Below are 16,689 nucleotides of genomic sequence, written 5' to 3' on the forward strand. Positions count from 1 at the left end.
GACGTGGGTCACCCTGCTGGGTCTGCAACCACGCGCCCGGAATCCTCTGATAGGGTGATTCCTCCACGCCTGCAACAACGCACAAAAAGGCTCTGGTGAAAGCACTGATTGTATCTGTGCGTGAGACCTTGAAGATGGAAGATACATCTGCAGCTGCAACAAAGGCGCAGGTTCCCTTTGGCACTCACAAGCCATCCAGATTGGCAAAGGTGTTCCCTTTTCCCGCTTATTTTGACAGAATTGTCACTAAAGAGTGGGGATGACCAAAACGTCCCTGTGGGGTCCCTAAGGGTTTCACGAGGTGTTACCCCTATAAGGAGTACCGTCTTAAAAACTGGACTGTTCCACCGGTGGTGGACCCTCCAGTTTCCAGATTGAACAAGGCAACCATGATTCCTGTTGAAGAGTCCCCGACCTTTAAGGATGCGGCTGACAGGAAGGCGGAGGCTGTGGCCCGCAATATGTACACTCTGGCTGGTTCGGCACTGAGGCCGGTATTCACCATTGGCCCGGTGTCGCAAACTCTGACCAAGTGGGCTAAGCTTTTATACCGTGACCTGGAGGGAGAACAGCTCCCCCCTGCCTTTGCTGAGCTGGCAGACCAGCTGGTCCAGGGGCTGCAGTTTATCTGTGATGCCTCTTTGGATATGGCTCCCCTAGTGGCTTGGCTCTCTGTTTCGGCAGTGGTCCTTTGGAGTATCTTTTGGCTCAAATGCTGGTCTGCAGACCAGCCTTCTAAAAAAGCCTTGACTGATCTTCTCTTTAAAGGAGATCGGCTGTTTGGAGCTACCCGGGATGACCTCATAAAATGTCTCACAGGGAGTAAGAATACCTTTCTTCCGCAGGCTACTAAGGGCAAGGAACCTCGTCATAGACGTGGGCCTTCCTTTTCGGTTCATAAGAAGTTTTTTTGTCACTCAGGGTCAACTTACAAGGAAGGGCTCGAAGCCTTTCAGGCTCCAAACAAACCTGATCTAGCAAGCCGAGAGCGGGCTTCTTCAGACCCCGCGGACAAGGCTTCTTCAGCATGAAGGTGCGCCCTCACCCGTATCGGGGGGAAGGGGGATGTCCTCGCTGGTTTCCGGACCCGTAGACTTTCCTGGTGCAAGACAAGTAGGTCCACAAAGTCATTTGGCCTGGCTACAAGATCGAGTTTCGCTCTTGTCCCCCTGCAAAGTTCTTCCCTTCCAACTTGCGCCTGTCCCCGGACAGCTTACATGGTCTGTTTGGGGTGGTACAAGGCCTGTTGCATCAAGGGGTGATTGTCCCGGTTCCGACTTCTGAACATTTCAGGGTTTTTACTCAAACCTGTTTACAGTTCCCAGGAAGGAAGGCAAAGTGCATCCAATCCTGGACCTCAAGGCGCTGAACTGCTTTGTGCAAGTGCAGAAGTGGCATCCCTGCGTCGGGGGGATTTCCACGTCTCTATCGACATCAAGGATGCTTAGCTTCACATTCCAATATGTGCCAGTCACCAGCGCTTCCTCTGCTTTACCGTGGGAAAGGAGCATTATCAGTTTGTGGAGTTACCCTTTGATCTCACCTGTGCTCCTCGGGTCTTCACAAAAGTGTTAGCTCCAGTGCTAAATTCGCTACGCCAACAGGGGATGGCGGTAATGGGCTACTTGTATGATCTCCTTCTGCTCTGGTGGAAAACCTGGAGATCACAATACGAACTCTGCGGGAGTTCAGCTGGATTCTGAATTTTCAGAAGTCTGCCCTGGTTCCATCCACAAAGCTGGACTATCTGGGCCTGACTCTGGACTCGGCCTTAGCCAGAGTGCTCCTTCCTCTGAACAAACTCCAGAAATTGCAGGCTGCAATTCGTTTCCTGCTGTCCAGCAGATGGTCATCCTTCGGACTTGCATGTGGTTGCTGGGCCTGATGGTGTCTACCTTCGAGGTGGTTCTGTTTGCACAGTTCCATACGAGATCCCTGCAAAGGGAGATTCTGACCAAATGGGACAAGACTTTGCAGTCTGTGGACAATCCGATCCGGCTGTCGGAGGAGTCCCTGATATGGTGGCTTTGTGCTTCGGCTGGGCAAATCCTTCCTCCCACTGTATTGGTGGTAACACGGATGCTAGCCTGTCCAGCTGGGGGGGCGTCCTCGGAAGAGTCCAGACTACTGATCAATTTCTTGACCATTGGAGGAATCGTCTTCAGGGTTGTCCAGTGCGCATTCAATCGGACAATGCCTCGGCCGTGGCTTCTGTCAATCACCAAGAGGGCACAAGAAGTGTCCTGGCGGCTCTGGAGGTAGCTGGCATTCTAAGATGGGCAGAACAGTTAGTTCCCGCCCTTTCTGCCCTACACATTCCTGGGGTGGAAAACAGGTGGTTTTACCTCAGTTGGCAGGTATTGGACCAAGGGGATTGGTCCCTTCATCCTGGAGGTGTTTCATCACTTGTGTCTCCAGTGGGGCACCCCCGAAGTGGATCTGTTGGTGTCTCAGCTCAACAGAAAGGTGCAGAGGTTCGTGATACAGTCACGGGATCCTCTGGCGGACACAACAGATACGCTGGTGCCCCCAGGGGTCAGTATCGTCTGATTTACGCCTTCCCTCCTCACAAGCTTCTGCCATGACTTCTACGCAGGATTGAGGCAGAAGGTATTCCAGTCATCTTAGTGGCTCCGGACTGGCCTCACCTGGCTAGGTACGCCGATCTGGTGCGGCTGATCGCCGACATTCCTTAGAAGCTTCCTCTTGGGGAGGATTTGCTGTCCCAAGGACTTATCCATCCTGCTTTACAGTCGCTGGCTTTGACGGCTTGGCGGCCTGGTGCTGAAGGATAGAGGTTTATCTGAGTCCGTAAATCCTGTGGTAAAAGTTAGGAAATCTACTTCTAGGAGGATCTATCATCGTACGTGGAAGACTTATGCCTCGTACACACGTGCAGATTGTCGGCCGAAAAGATTCGGCCGACGACCGATCGGCCGATTTTCGGCTTGTTAGTATGATGCTTCCGACAGCCGACAGCGCACTTTCGGCCGAAAATAATCTGTCGTGCAAGCATTAAAATTTTTGTATGCCGACACCAGAGCGGCCGATTGTTCGCCAGTCAATACAGAATTCGGCCGACAGACAGCAGATTTGCAAGACTGGGCATGCTCAGAAAAGAAAAAACACAGGGAAAGTTAACCATCACATGACATCACTTCTGCAGTCGGCTGTAGTCGGCGGACAAAATTCTTGTGCAGTCTTTTGCACTTTTCAACAGACACGACAGCCCGGGACAAAAGACGGCCGATCGTTCGGCCGACGATCTGCACATGTGTACGGGGCATTACATTGCATGGTGTGAGTCTCTTGGGGTTCATCCTCACTCCTACTTGGTGGCTCGGATCTTGACCTTCCTTCAACGGGGGTTGAACAGAAATTGGCCTTGAGTACCATCAAGGGCCAGATGTCGGCTTTGGTGGTCTTCCAACAACCTTTGGCTACTCACTCCCTGGTGTATACCTTTCTTCAGGGTGTCAGACATTTGATTTCTCCAGTGTGGGCTCCATTGCCGCCTTCGGACCCCAATTTGGTGCTTTTGGTCCTCCAGAAGCCTCCCTTTGAGAATCTTCGGGAGATTCCCCTGCTTTCGCTTTCCCAGAAAGTGGCCTTTTTGGTGGCTATCACCTCTGCACGCAGGGTGCCAGAACTGGCAGCGTTATCCTGACGTTCACCTTACCTGGTGATTCACAGGTGATTCTTCGCCCCTGTCCGTTGTTCTTTCCAAAGGGTTGTTGCTGATTTTCATTTGAATGAAGAAAGTGTGTTGCCTTCCCTATGTCCCAGGCCAAAACATCCGAAGGAAATTGCTTTGCATGCCTTGGATGTGGTCCGGACAAATAGGGTGTACTTGGCAGCTACTGAGTCTCGGGAGTTAGACTCTCTCTTTGTGCTCACGTATGGGCCTCGTAAAGGGTTGTCTGCTTCCTCTGCGACCATTTCCAGATGGATCGGACAGACAGTAATTCAGGCCTATTCTATTAAGCGTCAGGTTCCTCTTTTCCCTGTTAAGGCCCACTCTACTGGGCATTCCGTCATCAGGCGTCAGTGATGCAGGTTTGCAAAGTGGCCGCCTGGTCGTTGGTGTACACTTTCACAAAGTTTTATAAAGTGGATGTGTTGGCATCTGGGGATGCTTCTTTTGGCCGCAAGGTTTTGCAGGCTGCTGTTGAGAAGATCTGATCCTCTTCGAGGGTGTATTGTTTTTTTTTTTGAGGTGGGCTCCAGTTGCTTTGGTTGAGCTCCTGTTGCCTGGTTGGCTGCTGTTTAGCCTTGGGAATTTTTTTGCTGTTCCCACCCCTCATGTTTAACGCTGCAATGGTTATGAAGATCTAAAGCTGTCATCAATGAACGAAAGAAAAAATTGGATTTTTGACTTACCGTAAAATCCATTTCTCTAAAGTTCATTGACGGACACAGCACCCACCCCTATGTGGAGTTTTTATTCTTCTGACACTGCTTGTAACTAAATGAGTGCCTATAGCAGAGAAAGGGAGTATACCCCCTGGGACTACCGATGGGCTTAGGCAGACTTTTTTTCTGCCTAGTGTCCTACTCCTGTAGGGGGTAGTATAACTCAACGGTTATGAAGATCTGAAGCTGGGTCTGTCAATAAACATCAGAGAAATGGATTTTACGGTAAGTCAAAAATCCCATTTTTTTTTTACGTCCCTTGCACATAAATGGGGATTCCGTACGAAGTGAATTTTTCACATCGCCTAAGGTTAAGCTAGGTTAAAAAAAAAAAAAAAAATTCTCCTTGCATATGCTCTACTCCTTTAGTAAATCAGCTTGCATAGTGAGAAAGAGAACAATAACCTGAGGTGTTCTGTAAAGAGGATACCATTCCCACTCCTTACCACCCCATTGTTTATTAGTGAGGCTGCCTATTAGCATGATGGACCAGTAACAAATCTCTTGAAGAGTGGGTCAGAACCTGGCTATTTCAGCATTACCATTACAACTGACTGAAATTATATTAAGATATTGTTCTAATTTTATTTCCGCAGCCCCGGGGACTAAATCTCCCTAAACCTCCAACTCCACCTCATGTTGAAGAAGAGTATTACACCATTGCAGATTTCCAGACCACCATACCTGATGGTATCAGTTTCCAGGCTGGACTGAAAGTTGAGGTGAGGTTTTAAATTAAAATATTGTTGAGCTATTTTATTTTATTTATAAAAATAAGATCCAGACAGTTGCTAGGAATACTCTCATTTGCCATTGCCTCCATTGATGATGATTACCCCCACCCCCACCTTTGTAGATGTACTCTTGCCCACTTGCCTTTCAAAAGGGAACAAATCAGGACAGTTGAGCCTTCTATCCAACATACAGGGCTGCGATTGCCTGACCCATGGAAGTGTTTCTAGTTTTGTGGTAGGCAGTACTGGGAGAAGGTCATCTAGGACCTAGGGCAAACATGCCAAATTGAGACCCCCCAAGATGTATGAGCATTAAATGTCAGTGAAAATCCCCTCCTTCAAAAAAAAAAAAAAAAAGAAAAGAAAAATCAAGTTCTAATCTGCATGCTCATCCCCTAAGCATAAATCCCCCCCCCCCCAGCCTAAATATTCTCTCTCCACATATGCTGCCAGCACAAATCCACCCCCCCAACAGAAAATTTCCCCCTTCTAGCATTAATCCTCTACCCCTCAAATTTCATCCCTATAGCAGTTTTATTGCTACAGGGCAGCAGCTGTGTGCTGGATCGCATATATATATATATATATATATATATATATATATATATATATATATATATATATATATACCTGATCCTGCACTTCCACCTTCAGGGGGCATGCGCGCACACCACTGGCGGTCCGCTTCTGCTGTGATTATTTACAGCAGAAGGCGATCTGCAGGTGCCAGGCACTCGGTGTCTGCCAGCACCCGCCGATCATCGGGCAGAGTCTCCGAACATGGCTCTGTTCTGAAGCCAGAAGGGATGGATTGTGTGTTCCTGCAAAGCAGGGGCTAAAATCCATCTCTTCTCCTATTAAAAGTAACACACATGGTAAACACAAACACTGGCTAGGCATGCAGTTAACTCTTTGATTACCCTAGATGATACCCCTTCCAGCCAGTGTATTAGTACAGTGACAGTGCAATATTGATTGAACCAGATGGACTTGTGTCTTTTTCAACGAATTATGTAACTATGCATATTTTTTAGCACTGAGCACTGTATTAATGTCACTGGTTCTTTCAAAGTGTCAGTGTCCGATTGTCCGCCTGCAATATTGCAGTCCCACTATAAGTTGCTGATCATCGCCATTACTAGTATAAAAAAATTAATAAAAATCTTCATAGTTTGTAGACACTATAACGTTCGCATAAAACAATCAATATACTCTTATTGGGATTTTTTTTTTAACAAAAACATGTAGCAGAATACATATTGGCCTAAATTTATGAAGACATTTTGATTATTTTATTGAATATGTTTTATAGCAGAAAGTAAAAAAAAAATATATCTTTTTTTCAAAATAGTTTTTTGTTTTGAAAAAACAAAAAATTTTTGTTTATAGCTCAAAAAATAAAAACTGCAGTGGTGATCAAATACCACCAAAAGAAAGCTCCATTTGTGGGAAAAAAAACATGACATAATTGTATTTGGGTAAAGCATTGAATGACCACGTAATTGTCAGTTAAAATATTGCAGTGCTGTATCGCAAAAAGTGGCTTGATCATGAAGAGGGGTAAATCTTCTGGAGGTCAAGTGATAATGGAACCTGTACTATTAAATTATATAGACCTCCTTTTTTTTGTTTTGTTTTGGTAATGCTAGTTGACTGGCTCTTATGCTAATTCATTGGCTTTTGCCATCAAACTGAAACAAGGATGCAGATCAGAAGTTCAGAGCTTCATGCTTGTTTTTGATCTGTGATTAAAAAGCATTGAATGTAGAGACAGCAGCCAGGGTAATAGAGTTTTCAGAAGGGGCTCAGCAGTAGCAGCTCTCAGTACAGTTTGTAAACGGGAAAATTTACATAATTGTGATCATGATTTCCAGGCTATCCCTGCCTTCCCCCAAGGCGCGTAGTTTAACTTACAAATGCATTTAGTATCTCAGGTTGTGTAATTTTATATTGATGGGTTTATAAGAATTATTTCGGATTGCAGTGTTCATTTCTAGAGTTAAACCTGCATTTCTTCAAGGATTGTTGGATATAGCCTTTTTATAATCTGTTATCGGTTTCATTTTAGGTTGTTGAAAAGAACAATAGTGGTTGGTGGTATATACAGATTGATGACAAGGAGGGCTGGGCTCCTGCCACCTTTATTGACAAGTACAAAAAAACTAGCAATGCTTCAAGGCCAAATTTTCTGGCCCCTTTACCCAATGAGATGGCCCAGCTGTGCTTGGCTAATGCTTCTACAGAAAACACCTCTGTGGAGGAAGCATCTGGGCCATGTAGGCCTCTGCCCGAACCACCACAAAATGGTACAGACCCTGTATCCAAATGGTCAAAAGAGTGGAACAAAGATCCAGGTTGCAAAAGCTCTCCCTTTGATGGCAAAGAACCATTTTCAAATAGTGTGTATGATGAGGCAGCTGGCGACGATGGGGAGGAGAAACCAAGTCTACCTCCGAGAAGGGAATCCATGCTGAAAACTGAAGAGGTATCTGAGCGGCCAAGCATGCCACAGCATCGAGCTCCCCCTCCAAAACCTTTATCCAGCATGATGGCATCAAGTCCTCAGAAACCAGTTCCTTCAAAGGAAGTCAAGAAACCAGAGATAAAAAATGACAAGAGTAAAATGTTTCAGTTGAAAAATGAAATGGGTCTCGAGTGTGGACACAAAGTATCACCTAAAGAGCTAAAAAAGCCAATGCTTAAGCCTGTTGCCAACAAACCTAAGCCTGAGATATCATCTGAGAAACCTGAATTAATGGTTCCAAACCCTTTTCTCAAAGCTAAACCACAGGTCAAACCCAAACCAGTTTCTACAAGCAAAACTGAAGGTAATTCAGAAGATAAGGTTGACATTTCAAATCTGAGAAGCAGACTTAAACCCTCTGGGAAATCATTAGATAAAGGTAATGAGCAAGAGCCTTGTGCAAGTAGTGGGGTGAGCAACACTGCAGTATACAACTGTATAGGGGCTGCTGGCAGACCCCTTGATAAACCTGATCAAAAACATCTGTACAAGCAGGACATTAGTATTCCTGGTGAACCACCTTCTAAAGCACTTCCAGTGCCACTTAGGACTGTTGATACTGAACCAAAGGTTTCAAGAGATCAACCCCAGAGGCCTGTAATTCCACCAAGAAGACCACCTCCTCCTAAGAAGATTTCCATGTCCATAGAAACAAATGAAGGCAGGGTAACACAGCTAAAAGAGAGTTCTGATTTTACAGTTGCTCATATTGCTAATCGACCCATAATGGTTCCTCCTAAAGCCAAGCCGCTCATTTGTTCATCAGGTAACGATGATACCAAAGTGAAAAATAGCTTTGTTCCTAAGATGCCGGCATCCAGACTAGCAGATAAATCCGAAACAAAAGAGAAGCCTCTATCTAGTACTCCAACGTCTCAGTACGTGGCTGTTGCTGATTTTGATGGAGATGAGGATACTAGTAGCTTTAAAGAAGGAACAATATTTGAGGTTCAGGAGAAGAGTTCTAGTGGCTGGTGGTTCTGTAAGGTTCTTAGTGGAGGCCCCACTTGGGAGGGCTGGATACCTTCCAATTATCTAAGGAAGAAGCCATAATGGCTTACCTAGTTTTCACAGTTACCTAGCCTCTTACTTTCACACCTATTTAATTAGTCCATTAATTTATAGTTTTTACTTCAAGCCTGCTTTTCATAAAAAAAAAAAAAAAATACATTCCAATTTTATTTACACCTCGCCTAAAGAGAACAGCTTGCTATGTGGGCCGCATGTAGAGAAAATGTGGGTATCCCCTGACTGAACTGCAACTCCAAGCATGCTCTGATGCTAAAGGCAATGGAACTGACCTGTAAACCGCTGTATGAGGAATTCCACCACGGAGAAGATGATTGCTGAAATTGCTCCTCCCTGGATTATGGACTGTGAACAGAGATAGCATAAACAAAGCCAAATTGTCCTGTCTTCTCCATATTTGGCCATCACTAACCGAGCCATTATTCCTGGCCAAGTCATACTTAAGCCACTGTTGACAGTGGCTTCATGGGACTGTACAGTTTAAAGCTTTATTTTATGATTTCTGTTTCATGTTCAGAGCAATAACACTAAAGCTCAACAGGATACTTAAATATTTTCTGATCAGTTTGCAGCCTGGCATGTTTCAGTGTATCAAATTCCTACAGTGCTAAAAGTCAACTAAATGATGTAATATGGCAAGTAATGTTTTTTTTCCCCCCTTAAATACCAAATTAATATTTTCCCCTTTTAATTTTTTATATTTTTGCAATCATTTCTATCATAGGAAAGGTAATAATACTGTAAGGCCAATAGAGGGCAGCAATATCCAATAAAAAGTGGACAAAGCTGCAAGCATATTTTTTTCCCTTTATAACCTGGTCCACCAATTCTTTCATATTTAAAACAAAAAAAAAATCCATTAAAGATAAAAAAAACAAGACACACAACCTGTGTAATAGCACATCTCTGAGTGTGCAGAGGCCAGACCAATGATAGGAATAGGATATGCATATTTACCTACATGGGCACGTTTGAATTGCCTAGTAGCGGATTACCAACCTGCAAACACTGTTATATAAATTAATTAAAAACCACTTAATGAGGATTATTCAGCATCTTGCTTGTTTTACAACTGAAAATTGTCTTGTTTAGCAACCTATATGTGTAATCTTGAGCTAATTTAGCAGCTGCAAATGTATGCAGCTTTCTCTGCTCATCACAGGCTGGTAGAGAAGTGAGGCAAGAGCAGAAATCACAAATCCAACCCTATTACCCGTGAAAAGGTTTGTGCCTTTGTCCTGGATTTATCAAGGACCAAATATGGCCATTGTTTTGCCTTCATTTATTTGCATATCCCTTTGGGAGTCTGTGCTACTTTTTTGATCTCTATCAAAGAGCTTATATATATGAAATGTTTTCTGAGAAGGCTATATTTAAAGTGCATTTATTAAGTTTTTCAAACTCTTTTGGTACAGGAGCAGTGCTCCATATCCAGCCATTGTTTTTCTTTGCTCTGAAACTGTGATCTGAGAGGGAGAGATGAACATACCTTCTTAGTGTCTGTTATTTTTGGAAAGGCTAATGTGGCTTTTCCAGTTATACTCATCGTATAAGGGACAGATTAGGATGAGGCCTAAAGTTATCTCAGTTTGTGAGTTCTGTAAACTGGGAATTATGGTGTTATATCCATACAGTGATTCTGTATCTCTTGTTTACTTTGACAGATGTTGTTAAACATCAGCAAGGCAAAACCTATGCGCATATTGCACATTGTTTCTTAGTATTTTATTGTATCCTTGCAGTATTATGTATTCTGATCTGTTTCTTTACAACAGAGGATGATGTTATCCTCTGCTGCATGTAACCTTTGTCTATATGTATGTATCCAATATACTTATTTTTTTTATGCATTCCCATTTTCAGTCTGGTCATGTTTGCCAAAAATGTCATCAGTATAGGATCTTCTTTTATCTGCTGAACAAATGTCAATGTATACCATTTGAATTACCCCCTGTATTTTGCTGCCAAATGTTTCCCTATAGTTGGTAATTATCGCTTATGGTGCCTTTCTGATTGCCTTGTTTTGAATGTGCCATCATCAAACCACCATTCCATGGGCTTTCTTGCTCATACCTAATGCATACTTTGTGATGGAGCCCAAGTGACCTTTCCTAGTGCCCATTACTGTGCCTTCATAACACATGCTTAGTTTGTAACAATCTGCTCTTACCTCTCCTAATATTTCTCCCATTTGGTGCCATGATGGCAGCACACCAAAGACTTTTTTTTTTTATAGTTAAAGGGATAATCTAGTGTAATTTCTTTGTATACATCACCAATGTGTCCGTTTATATTTACCTTTCATACATCTTGCAATTCTGCAGACTTCATTTTGCCCATCAAATCTCTAAAAAAATATTCTATTAGTGTTTTGACTCCTGTACTAGGACAATAAAGCTTTTTTTAAATACTTTTGTGGGGTTTTTTTTTTCCTTTTTTTTTTTGTCTTCTTAAACATGTCGTGAGGGAGCAGTGTTGCTGTTATACCACTAGGTGGCTGCAAAGTGCAATATATATTTGTAGTGGAATTAAAAGTGCGGAGGCAAGGACTGAACAGCTTTACCAATAGTCTAGCAAGGTCCTTGAGATGCATAAAAGACTATATGGAAATTAAAGTTATTTTTGGTGTCAATAAACAGAGTTCTGGAAACAGAACCCTTTAGCTGACTAAACATTTTGCTTTGTCACAGATTTGGCTAAAAACCCATGAATTATTATGATCGATTTATTTATGAGTACTCTTGTTCAATAAAGTAGCAATAACTAACATATGTTCCTAAATACAAAAAGATGCATATTTACATTTTGCCCTATTTATAACTTGATAAATGTCACATATGCTGTACATTTGCCAGACATTCAGTTTGCACACCCGCCAAGCTGAGGTGATGGATCCAAGCAATGAGTCTGGATGGCGATCTGGGGTCCGTGCTGCAATATTGGAAAGATCATTTTATTTCTTAATTTTAAAAGTTAAAGCTCCTAGTAGCCTTACACACCAGCCATGGGAGCAATATCCCCTGGGGGGGGGGGGGGAAGAGAGAATCTGTCTGCAATATACTGTTAGCCTATGATGAAGGAATTATGGCATATATATATATATACACATTTATTATGTGCTTAGGGGGAAATTCTGGGCACATCACTAGCAAAAACACACTTTTTAGTAAAATAACAGATATAGTGAGTCGTGTAAACCAGTGTGTTCTCAGACCAGACATTAATGTGCAAGAACTTTCAAGCATCATTTTTATTATAAGAAAAGGTTTTATATATATATATATATATATATATATATATATATATATATATATATATATATATATATATATATATATATATATATATATTAGTATACCCCATTCATGCACTTTTATAGGTTTAAAAGGATCTTATGTAAAGCACTCTTTGCCTCCATGCTGCTTGCACTACCGTTCAGCACTAGGGAACGAGATTCGCCTGCTTCCCTCTACTAGGCCCAGCACGGATATGGTAGCAGGCATTTATGGAAGAACAGTGCATATATTCCATCCTTTTCTAGTGCAGCATTTTGTTTGCTCAAACCTGTAGGTGCACTTAAAACTAGACTTCCAAAAGAACTGCTCAGGATAGAAATAGGGGTCCACGTCATCTTTTCTTCACCATTGTCGATGATTTACCAGTTAGTAAATGTGAGTGGATGTGAGAGTAGGATGCTTGGAACCAGGAAGTTGACAAGGGGAGGACCAGGAAGAGCCAGCAAAAGCAGCAGACAGTGTGTAAATCACATGGATGAGAACTGCTCTGGCAAAGGGGGCTGCACCCAAACATGCATATAACCACACCCATTGACATCACACATGACATCATCGCGGCCATCTTGAGGGCCTGCAACACCTTCCTGCTGTCCACAGTGGTTCTCATCCATGTGATATACACACTCACTCTGCTGCCTCTTCCTGGTTCCAATCACCTTATATATTTTTTTTCTTTCATTTCACCAATATGTTTTAATAAAGCCTACACTTAGTGGCGCATATTATATATATATATATATATATATATATATATATTTCCTATCTATCCTGATATTTTCCTTATAAAAATCAATCAAATCATGGGAGAAAACAGAGGCTGCCATTGCTAACCTCTTTTTGAAAGTGCTAGTTGCCTGGCTCTCAAGCTGGCTATCCTGCTTTTAGTACTTTGTAATACTGACTACTTATTCAGGTGCATGGCTCAAAGTATTGAAGCCAGTGTGTGTGGGGTCAGCATTTTCAGAAGGACGAGCAGTTTTTTTGTTTGCCCAGTATAGTTTTATGTCAAAGAGCTTACCCATGTACATAGTAGTGAAAATAAACAGTATATAGTAAGAAGATATCCTGTTGATGTGCAGGAGACAAATGATGTCCTCGTAAATAAAACCGCTGAATGGATCAGTGTTGTATGAGCCATATTTTATTTGTTTTTGAACATAATCCATAATGGATGTAGAACAGATAAAAATGTACAATAACAAAACAAAAGCACAACACAAAAAATGGAAAGTGCAAAACAACTGATATTAAGTCTCTTATACAGACTATAGATACGTTTACAATGCGGTACAGGTATCACAGTTAAGAACCATCATCTGTGTAGGTATTTCCCAAACCACAAAAGTTACAGATTTGGGGCATAAAGGTGAAGCATACAACGTTCACTGAATTATCAAAACAAAAGTCATAATTGGTGGTAATTTTTCTTTTAATATAAAACTAACACGAAGGTGTTTAAATTTGCAATTTAAGTATTATTATGGAGTCTGAATATAAAAAGTGCACAAACAAGCTCAATAAGGCACATACATATTCTATACAAATGAATAACCATTGAAAGTTACAAATCAATAACATTAGTTGTACAACGATTGTCTTTCTGGAGAGTGAGGTGAAAGGGAGAGAAGTACAGCTCAAACAGAAACCAATTACCAGAGAAACACTGTGCAGTTTATTTTGGCATGTTAATTGTGAAGTGGAGGCACAACCTGGGGAACTGGATCTGGACTCTCAGACTTGACTTCAAGAGAAACAAAATGCTCTCAATTTTTTAATGTGAAACCTAATGCACCCTCGTAGCTTGTGCCAGATTTGTTGAAAATAATCCTGAGATTGTTAGTGGAAAGCTTTATTAAAAATACAGTTGATTGACCCTGAATTGTCAAAACTATAGCATTGTATTCATCTAGAAAATGCATTCATTAGAAGTTGTTTAGCTGTCATTGTGATCTAGTAACTCAGGCTTTTAAGTCGTGACCCCCAGGTCAAGTATTCATCTCATGAGTTCTGACTTTTCTGGTCTTAATGCTTGGTCCAGGTCAACAACTCAAAGCACTGAAGTCAGGGACAGCTCGCATTTTTTTTTAATAAGGCAGTCAGCAATGTCAATATACAGGTTTCCTTTTGACAATGGTGGATTGTAATTATATAGTGTACAGCATTAGGTGACTAGCTCATGGCAGTGTTTAAAGGCTGGTTTGGCAATACTGGCTTGTATCTGGCACATATGTGCATATATTGGGTGTTCTAGCCATCTTGTATTATGAGAAATATGTAGGCTGTTACGCATAGTACCTGGTTGTCATAATGACTTCAGTACTTAGTCACCCATTAGGACTGTGTTCTTTATTTTTTTGCAGGTGACTTGAAGTCAGTATTTTCAGAGGTCAGCAATGCCAGATGTCACTTAGGGCCCATTTACATTTGTGCAATAATAATAATGGACAAAAACATTCTAATGATCAAACATATCAAAAAAAGTCAATGTTTTATAAAAGGTATTGTAGCAAGCCTAAATGTAAATCAGCCCTAAAAGAAGACATTCACTAGTCGTCATACAGGGGCTGCTAAGGGACCCATCACTTTGATGCAACCTATCTGATGCAGTCACTGATCAACAGAACCAGTATATTCAGACAGCTGCAGCTACAGTGGCATTTGCTCCATCCACAGGGTTTAGTGTGGATGAGGGAAAATCAACAATTTTTTCTTTTGTTTAGCCCTCAGGCTTGCTGTGTGGCTAGCCTGAGGCTACACCAATGGATAAATACTTCATGATAGGATCACATTAATTTCAGTGTAATGCAAATTAGGTGATTCATTAGAAAAATGGTCAAAGGCAGTTAATTTTTGTCAGTAGCAAAGTTTTAATCCAAAACCACCAAGTCTTTGGAGCAACACTGGGGTTGATTTACTAAAGCTGAAGAGTGCAAAATCAGACTCACTTCTGTAAAGAAACCAATCAGCTTCTAACCTCCGCTTGTTCAATTAAACTTTGCCAATAAGAACTGGAAGCTGATTGGTTTCTATGCAGAAGTGCCTGATTTTACACTCTCCAGCTTTAGTAAATAAACCTCACAGCCTGACGTTTAGAAGCATTGCTTGTCCTTGGCCAGGGGGGGGGGGCTCTGCTAATTAAAGATAACAGCCATTTCCAGGTTTCCTTTAAGCACCCTTAACACTTGTGTGACTTGTCCTGCGACTGCAAAGTCACATGACAAGCCATGATTTCCAATGAGTACCATTCATATCTGTGTGACTTCAAAGTAGTCCCTGTACTGCTTTGGTCCGACTGGCATGTTTTAAGGGCCATAAACATAGGCATTGCTTCAAGTCCAGTCAAAATTGTGCAACTTTTAGGTCGCACAAGTGTGAAAGGGGCTACACTGATAAGAACCAGGAGATGTGTTTGTTCCACTATTAATAAAGGGTGTACACCATACGCTAACAGATTATTTAGGATCTTTGGCTGAAATATTTTTGTTTGTTTCAGATTAAAACCAGAAATAACTTTGGGCCCACTAAGCAAATGTGCATGCCAAATAAACAATGGTGAACATTCAATGGCCAGTTTCGGCCCCCTGAAGATGTAACAAAAATTACATTTTGCACTTCATATTGCCAGTAAGGATACCCTAACCTTGCGCCAAATCACGTATGTGGTTTCATTCTGCCTTTATTTTTTTTCCAGGTCTAAATGGTGAGTCCTGTATTCTTATATTTTATTTCAATGTGTGATTGAGATCTTTTTAGTCCACTTTGCCCAGTTGTTCTAACAAGACTTAGCAGTGTGTTACACACATTATGCATACCCAAGAACATGTTAACAGCAGAACGCATTAGGCAGCTGCATGAAGACATTGGCAGAGTCAGAAAGCACACAGAACTGCCTTACAGGCTGTACAGTAGCACATTGGAGGTTGAGAAGACTCTATGTGATGGATTTACTAAAGCTTGTGTGCAAAATCTGGTGCAGCTCTCCATAAAAACCATCAGCTTCCAGGTTTTTTATTTATTTTTTGGTGCCAGCACTTAATTGAAAAAGCTGATAGGCTACCATGCACAGCTGCACTCTACAATTTTAGTAAATCAACCCACTCTTTTTTGGTGGACAAAATTCAATATAATAGTAAATCTTTACCAAGGGGCTAGTTCTGCTTCTGAGAAATGTGGATGCTTCCATTGTTGGCCTTTTACTAGAATGCCATTTGCCTGGCAGTAATGTGGATTATCTTAACGTTAATACATTCTGAGCCACTATCCTAGATAAAGGCAGTAAAAACACCACGTCTAAGCTGCATGCTTGTTCCAGGTCAGTATATCTCTTGAAGGACCTGAAGATATTAGACCAACATGACAACCAGAGAAATAGCATTTGGAGGAGTCATCGATAAGCAACCCCTATGTTCTCGAAGTACAGGGGGTATGTCCAACATCACTGCTACATTGTGTCATCTCTTCAGCTTTATCATAATCGAACATACCTAAATCCAGAATGTTACCTTCTCTACACTTGCCGTACCTTCAGGTAAAACCATCCTCTCCCTGCCTCTACACCCAAATGTTAACATCTCTAAACTAATCTCAAGGTAACTGATACCAACATTAGCAACTATTATCACACACACGGGACACAACACTGCATACATCGCCTGCTGTGCCATCACAGCCCACTACAGGGTGTCTACATCAA

The 16,689-nt window shown here is 42.0% G+C and overlaps 1 protein-coding gene across 1 annotated transcript in view; it reads left to right on the forward strand.

Annotated features, from left to right (window-relative positions):
- SH3PXD2B (SH3 and PX domains 2B) overlaps positions 1–9,528 on the forward strand; it is a 273,034-nt gene extending 263,506 nt beyond the window's left edge. The window contains exons 12-13 of the mRNA XM_082256749.1: positions 5,010–5,135; positions 7,216–9,528. Coding sequence (XP_082112875.1) covers positions 5,010–5,135; positions 7,216–8,724 — 1,635 coding nt within the window. The 3' untranslated portion in view covers positions 8,725–9,528. The remainder of the gene's footprint in view (positions 1–5,009; positions 5,136–7,215) is intronic.
- The last annotated feature ends 7,161 nt before the right edge of the window (positions 9,529–16,689 follow it).

This window comes from Pelophylax lessonae (genome assembly GCF_965119305.1).
Source record: "Pelophylax lessonae genome assembly, chromosome: 4".
Lineage (NCBI taxonomy): Eukaryota > Metazoa > Chordata > Amphibia > Anura > Ranidae > Pelophylax > Pelophylax lessonae.